Below are 7,937 nucleotides of genomic sequence, written 5' to 3'. Positions count from 1 at the left end.
AAGGAAAAGGGAAAAAAAAGGAGAAGAAAGAAGAAGGTGGGGACGAGAAAAAGGCGAAAAAAGGAGGTAGGGGGAAGAAGGGCAAGTCCAAAGGGCGGTGCAACGTTGATATGTTGACTGAAGCAGCCATGGACAACGTTTACTACGCCTGCCATAATGTCCAGGAACTACTGGCAGCTAGAGGATTCCACCCGCCAGACTTTACGAAAAAGAAGAAGAAGGGAAAGCGATAGTCTTAAATTGAAATCATTTGTTTTATAGATATGTATCATTAATGTTGTGTTAGTTCTTCAATATTGTTAAAATAGTAAAAGTTTAAACGTTGTGTTTTTTTGAACATATTATATCATACCAGTGTTCTATTGTCCTTGATGGGTTGATTGTCCAGGTATAAGCAGCCTGTGTGTTTGCCCTTATTCGCTGGGTGCGAAGTACTAGGTGGGGGTAACATAATCGATCGCAGCGTTCATGGTGGTCAAAAGTAGAAATAATGTAAGCTCTGTCATCAGATGTATCTGTCAATGGCAAAGCGATTCTACTTATTACATTTTAATATCATTAATTAATCGCATGAAAAGGGTCCTACTGGGAACTTAAATAAAAGAGTGGACTGTATTTCGATAGGGCTGGTTTAATAGCCGTTTACAATTTGGAAATAACTAGACTATACAACGTGGTAGTACAAAAATGAGTCACAGTAGTTGTTGTGCACAGATGTTTGCCTTATGATGAGAGCGTGAATTATTGAACTCTGCCCTTGTTTTGTGCTTAATTCTTTTACATCTCGGACTTGTCCAGCCAATACCAACAACTTTCCTTTAAATACGGTTTGTGGTTGGAATTTGATATTGTAACACTCACAAACCCGGTCTTCAAAATAATACTCATTTCGATCTGAAAACGATATTTAATTTATTACTAGCGATACAGGAACATTTAAATATATTTACTGTTATATAATGAAACCGTTAAAGTAGCTTTTTCTTTTTGTTTTACTGTAAAACTACAACTATAAATGAAGTAAACAAACCCTGACACAATCAAAATTAAACACACTTTTTGGACTTACCTCATTTGATTTGAATGACCAAAATGATTTCAAAACCTTTTTTCCACCCAAATCGTGGTATCACAACAATTTATTAGTTGAAAATATTTGTTATTTTTCATTTCGATATTTTTTCACAAATATACGACCTATGAAAAAAATGAATACGACCTAAATGTCAATGTGACAGAGCCCACAAAGTTGTGGACGCTAGTTGGCGCTGTAATCGTGCACAGAGCCAATAAATTGATTAACTTAATAGCATTAGCAATGACGTAGCCGTAGCGTTTTGGGGACTTATCTGGGGACGCACATTGGACGCCTATTCTTGAGGGTAAAATTTTATTTTTTGTACGGAAAAAGTATTTACACTTTTACTATTGGTGACAAAAATGATTATGTCAAAAACAATGACATAAATACAACATCAACATGTAAAATAAAATTTTAGGTAAAAATCTCAACATGTACGTTAAATTTAAAAGAGAAGTGAGTCCAGAATATCTCAGGTTGGTAACATATTACAATTTTAAGAGTTTCTTTAGTGTAAAAGACTTTGAAGTCTCACCTTTGACGCCCGCTTCCTCAAGCACATCTCATTAATTTCCTTTCAAGGTAAACCAGAAAAATTTAAAGTATCCTACGGCTTCGTAAATTCTGAATCTTTTTACATCTCAAAAGTTATGCCTACACAAAAATATTTAAGATATTTTGTGAAAAGAACCAGATGTGTTGTTTACTCTCGTAGCTCGAACTAAGTATTTTATACGAGTAGGTACTAGTTTTTTATTTTATTCCTACTACTATGAGGTGAGGCTTCACACTCCTGCCATTTTCCGGTAGCGCCTGACGAACCAAAATGGCGGTCCCAGCAGTGGGCATAGACCTAGGCACGACGTACTCGTGCGTGGGCGTGTTCCAGCACAGCAAGGTGGAGATCATCGCCAACGACCAGGGCAACAGAACCACGCCTTCGTATGTCGCCTTCACTGACACGGAGAGGCTGATCGGAGACGCAGCTAAGAACCAGGCAAGTGCTTCATCATCATCATTTCAGCCACAGGACGTCCACTGCTGAACATAGGCCTCCCCCAATGACTTCCACATCGCACGGTTGGTAGCGGCCTGCATCCAGCGCCTTCCCGCTACCTTTATCAAGTCGTCCAAATTAATGAACCAATGAAAATTGTCTTACCGTCCCGAAATTTAGGTCTCAGCCTGAAAATCTCAGGATTTCTATGAAATTATGAAGTTTAAATTTGCTCACCTACTTAAAGGTACGGTGCTACAGGAATTTTACTCACATGAAAACCGTTACCTATTAATAAACTCTACTTTTTTGTTGACTCTTCTTCCACCCAAAAAGGTTTTGTAAGGTTGCAAAACTTTTTAACAAACAAAGCTTTTACATGGAACCTCTGCGTACAAAATGCATCAAACAAAGACTTCGTTTAGGTAAGAAACAAGTTTCGAGTTGAAGCACGATTATAAAGTTTCAGCATCTAAATTGAAACGCCCTTTGAAGTATCTGTTGGAACATAGTTTCGTCTTTAAAACTAGAATGTAGAGCGATCGTTGACGGAACTATTAAAACTTCATTATTATCTTCGAGGGCACTTTAACAAAACTAATTGTAACAATAACACTAAAAGTTCTGACAGATTTTCTGAGAATACCTAACAGAACCCTCAAAACAACATGATAGATTTTCAATTTGAGGATATTATTATATATTTCCATATTCCATTTTACAGGCAGCTATGAACCCCAAAAACACCGTTTTTGATGCTAAAAGACTAATAGGGCGAAAATTTGACGACCCAAAGGTCCAGCAAGACATCAGGAACTGGCCATTCGAAGTAGTTTCAGAAGGCGGAAGACCAAAAATATTAGTGGACTACAAAAATCAAAAACGAAGATTCACTCCTGAAGAAATATCTTCTATGATTCTAACAAAGATGAAAGAAACAGCAGAAATGTATCTTGGAGGAACAGTAAAAGATGCTGTTATTACAGTGCCAGCTTACTTCAATGATTCTCAGCGCCAAGCAACTAAAGATGCAGGAGTGATTGCAGCTTTGAACGTTCTGAGGATCATTAACGAACCCACTGCTGCTGCTCTTGCTTATGGTTTGGACAAGGACTTGAAAGGGGACAAAAATGTTCTCATTTTTGATCTCGGAGGTGGCACATTTGATGTCTCAATTCTCCAAATAGCTGAAGGTTCATTATTCGAAGTGCGGTCAACAGCGGGAGACACTCATTTGGGCGGCGAAGATTTTGATTGCAGAATGGTTGATCATTTTGCCCAAGAATTTGAGAAAAAGTACAAGAAAAATATTAAGGAGAATCCAAAAGCTCTCAGGAGACTTCGAACGGCTTGCGAAAGGGCCAAGAGAACTCTCTCGTCCAGCACTGAAGCCAGTTTAGAAATAGACGCATTGCACGACGGTATAGACTTCTACTCTAAAATCACAAGAGCTCGCTTCGAAGAGATGTGTTCCGACTTGTTCAGGCAGACGCTCGGGCCAGTTGAAAGAGCTCTAAAAGATGCAAGCCTAAATACTAGAGAAATACACGATGTTGTTATGGTCGGTGGTTCAACACGTATTCCTAAAATACAGAGGCTTTTGCAGGTATAAAAATAATGTTTATAACATCAAATATTTTCAGGGGCAATTTATATTGAATAGGTAGATTAATATTGCCTGTAATGTATTTCAGGAATTCTTTAGCGGCAAAACGCTTAACCTGTCCATCAACCCTGACGAAGCAGTTGCCTACGGCGCAGCTGTCCAGGCTGCTATTCTGACCGGCTCTAAAGACACGCGAATACAAGATGTCCTATTAGTGGATGTAACCCCACTGTCCCTTGGGATTGAAACCGCTGGAGGGGTCATGACGCGTTTGGTGGAAAGAAACACGAGAATACCTACCGCACAGAAACAAGTGTTTAGCACGTATGCTGACAATCAACCTGCAGTGACAATTCAGGTAAATAATAAACTTGCAGTTTTTTCCATCTACAAATGAAACTAGACAACCTGTATTGACAATCTTATTGGTTATCTGCAGATTTACGAAGGAGAAAGAGCGATGACGAAAGACAATAATTTGCTCGGCACGTTTAACTTGACTGGAATACCACCTGCTCCAAGAGGAATCCCACAAATTGAGGTTTGAATCTCACACTCATATTGCGCCTTTAATAAGCATATTTTAATCACTTCTAAAGTTTAAATTATTTGGTGTTTTCAGGTAACTTTCGACATAGATGCCAATGGTATTTTAAACGTGAGCGCTCAAGACAAAAGTACAGGCCGATCAGAACAGATAACCATCTCCAATGACAAAGGTCGTCTCAGTAAAAAGGAGATTGAGAAAATGCTCAACGAAGCTGAGAAGTTCAAGTCAGAAGACGAAGCTATTCGGAAGAAAGTCGAAGTTAGGAATCAGTTAGAGGGCTATTTATTTGGATGTAAAACGGTAAGTGATATAAATGAAACTTTTCATAACGAAATGAGTAAAATGTTATGTTGTGTAAATAATTAAACTATTACGACGGGTCTATAGTTGTTACATTTCACGTTAATCTTGGCCGTTAATAAGCCACCAATGGGGATGTTGCCTGGGTCAAAAAGCAAGAGTTTTAATTAGTCCGTCAGTTAACTTATCAAAAAATACTTTACACGTATTTTTCACTTTTTCAAACTAATGAAAATTTAAAGAGATATAGCGCCCCAAAGTTCATAAGAAGAGGCCCGTGACGTCAACGCTTGCTTAAAAATGCCGCACGTTGTGACGTCGTGCGCAACTTCAACGCACCATAACTATGTAATTATTTGTTAGATTGACAAATAAAATTATATGTGTCCAATATTTTTTGATATTAAACATTACGGACTAAAAAAATTTTTTTAGGCAACTAGCCTATTGCTATAAATGGGCTTGCTTGCTCTCTGAAGCACAGAAATGCCTTGAACGGTCTCAATCGAGTCTGGAATACCTATTCTAAAAGCATTACGTAGAAATTTTAACCATCCTTAACTCAACAGGCAGCGGAAAACGCAAGCAGCCGGCTGACAAACGAAGAAAGAACAGCCGTGCTCAACGAGTGCAACGACCAGCTCCACTGGCTTGAGAGCAACCCTGACGCGTCCAAGGCGGAACTGGAGACACGGCTGCAACGGGCTCAGAAGATCTGCCAGCCAGCGATGATGAAGCTGCATGGAGCATTGGGAGGAGGTGGCCCTAGCTGTGCTCGACCAGGGTCAGGGGGGCCAAGAGTTGAAGAATTGGACTAAATTTTAACAGATTTGCTGACGTAAATTGCAGCGACTCGATTCCGTGCTCTAAGCGTGTCAAGGGCTCATAAGAAATCTGCTAGCCAGCAATGATAAAGCTGCATAGAACATTGGCAGGAGGTGGCCCTAGCTGTGCTCAACCTGGGTCAGGGGGGCCAAGAGTCGAAGAATTGGATTAAATTTTAACAGATTTGCTGACGCAAATTGCAGCGACTCGATTCCCTGGTCTAGGCGTGTCAAGGGCTCATAAGAGATCTGCCAGCCGGCAATGATGAAGCTGCATAGAGCATTGGCTTAGCTGCACTCGACCAGGGACGGGGGAGCCTAGAGTCGAAGAATTGGATTAAGATATATGAGATTTTCTGCATAGCAACAACTAATCGTGGTGAGGCAGACTCAAAATATCTGCCAGCCAGCGATGATGAAGTTACATTAGGTGGAGAAGATTCTGCTACCAGTGTCAGAGTGGCCTAGAGTCGAGAAATTGGACTGAGACATTAAAGATAATGCTGAATTGCAACAATAAATCTTGGCATATCAAAGGCTTAGAAAATTTGCTATGATGAAACTGCATGGAGCATTGAGAAGGCTTTAGCTGCCTAACGCCCGATTCCCATATTCAATCCTTGTCCAAATCCGGATTACAACATCAAATTGAATTCAGTTTTAGATTATATTTCCAAAATTTTCGATGCATTTACACTTTAATATTGTTTAAATAGTCTTATAAACAATATAAAAATGTAAAAACATCAAAAACCGCAGTTATTTTGGCCAAAAACATATTAAAATTTGACAGTTGACAATCCAAATCCGTATAATTTGGATTAGGATTGAATATAGAAATCCAGCATAAGTCGAAGAAGGACTAAGATATGAAAGATATGCTGAATTTAATATTGTAACGACTAGATTCACTCTCAGTCGAAGGTTTCCAAGATTTGTCAACCTGCGACGATGAAACTCAACGTTTTAGGCGATGGTGATCATAGTTGAGTTAAGCCTGTTTTAAGGGACCTGATGAAGTAGACTTGGAATATCGAAGGTTGAAATCGGAGCAAAGCTGGATTACGCTCACTTGGACGCAAATAAAAAATATACCTAAAACTAGACCACAAGCGTCGTTTTGATCCTGACGAGCTGCCATTGAAATTCAAATTGAAACAGTTTTTAACGTCACAAGATAGCACACGCCACTGTTATTCAGTATATTTTTCTACAAATTTTATATAAATTTTTATGCGTCCAGATTTATCAATCAAATTATGAAATACAAAATATATTATAACACAAAACTACATTATTGTTTTATTGTATGAAACAAAAACACAATATTTTTTATAAAATTATTTATTACAAAAATATAACAACATGTCCGAGCATTAAATATTTGGTGACTAAAGCTAAAAAAACTAATTGTGCATAAGTTACCTACCTACTTTAAATTATATTTTACATAGGTTTTATATCTGAAAATGTTTTAATCTCGAATTTCTCAATTTTATGAGTCAATGTGTCTCCTATCCTCCTTAGTAAATAAAAAAGGATAGTAACAAGCTGTCAAATAAAACCAGGAATCAGACCAGCATCGCAAGGATTTTTTTTACAAATAAATAACAAAAACACAATATAGTTACATTCTATCGACAGCCTGTATTTAGGTCTTTTTTATTCACAAAAAAGCAAGAGTTTCAGTATAATTCTACAAATCGCAGTGCACTCCCAAAAAAAAACTTTTAGATAAAGTTGCTGTATAGGTAAATATTTACCATCAAAAATGACACACACTTTTATTATAATAATATTCACTTATAAATAAACCATACATAAGATATGCAAACTTGAACGAAAAGATTTGTGTTAATTCTTGTCGATTATGCCTGCATTAGGAAAAACTTCATAATCGTGCCATTTAACATCTGGATGTAATAAAAGGAAATTCCAGGCAATATAAGAAATAATAAGAATTCTTCACACGTACTTATTCAAATCCCTTTTTTCCAACTTGTAAGAATATAGGGTGTAAGGGACAGAAGACTGGCAAAACTTAAATATTTAGTAGTTTTTTAAAACGACACGACATCTTTAACAGATTATCCGACAGTGACTGAAATCACACCTTGTTGATAGATCAAAATCTGACTTAAATATTTTAAATTATTGCCAACTTTTCACTTACACACCATATATTTCACTGACTATACCTTTCCACGCAGCAGAAAAGAATTTTAACGTCATGATTAATTACATTAAACTACCCATAAAACAATACTCAAGATTAAGGAATTAATTTATTCCACTAAACATCCAATAGGTAACTTTTACTATCTACTTCAAAATAGTCTTAAAATACAATCACCTTACTAACGGAAGTGGCTATAAACATAGCAGAATTTATTATTTATAACATACAATTAATTTGATCTAACAACTAATTCGATGTGTGTTTGCTTTATGATTAAATGCTAGCTTTGTGTATTTGTTTATGGCAAAGTGTTACTATTAAAAAATATTTTTGTGGCAACACTAACTTCTTATGAGTACAGTCAGCGTCAAATAGTCCGTGACACCCAAAGTGGCCAAAA

General features: G+C 37.3%; 1 protein-coding gene and 1 long non-coding RNA gene across 3 annotated transcripts; one reads left to right on the top strand and one right to left on the bottom strand.

The window, feature by feature from the left end:
- Positions 1-611: 611 nt before the first annotated feature.
- LOC135076469 (uncharacterized) lies at positions 612-1,195 on the bottom strand. Its single transcript, XR_010258263.1, has 2 exons — positions 1,070-1,195; positions 612-894 (listed from the first exon to the last, which is right to left on the bottom strand). It is a non-coding gene; the product is annotated as an uncharacterized LOC135076469 (long non-coding RNA).
- A 252-nt stretch (positions 1,196-1,447) lies between these two features.
- On the top strand, positions 1,448-6,650 carry LOC135076797 (heat shock protein 68-like). 2 transcript variants are annotated; one of them, XM_063971236.1, is made up of 7 exons: positions 1,448-1,557; positions 1,892-2,082; positions 2,807-3,684; positions 3,773-4,042; positions 4,124-4,225; positions 4,307-4,534; positions 5,104-6,650. In XM_063971236.1, exons 2-7 carry the CDS (start codon positions 1,908-1,910, stop codon positions 5,350-5,352), a joined length of 1,902 nt encoding a protein of 633 aa, XP_063827306.1. In that variant the 5' UTR covers positions 1,448-1,557; positions 1,892-1,907; the 3' UTR covers positions 5,353-6,650. The 2 variants fall into 2 exon arrangements, with proteins under 2 accessions (XP_063827306.1, XP_063827307.1); XM_063971237.1 differs by having other exon boundaries at positions 1,859-2,082.
- The last annotated feature ends 1,287 nt before the right edge of the window (positions 6,651-7,937 follow it).

This window comes from Ostrinia nubilalis, chromosome 12 (assembly GCF_963855985.1).
Source record: "Ostrinia nubilalis chromosome 12, ilOstNubi1.1, whole genome shotgun sequence".
Taxonomy (NCBI): Eukaryota; Metazoa; Arthropoda; class Insecta; order Lepidoptera; family Crambidae; genus Ostrinia; species Ostrinia nubilalis.
This window is presented reverse-complemented; position numbering and strand designations above follow the sequence as displayed.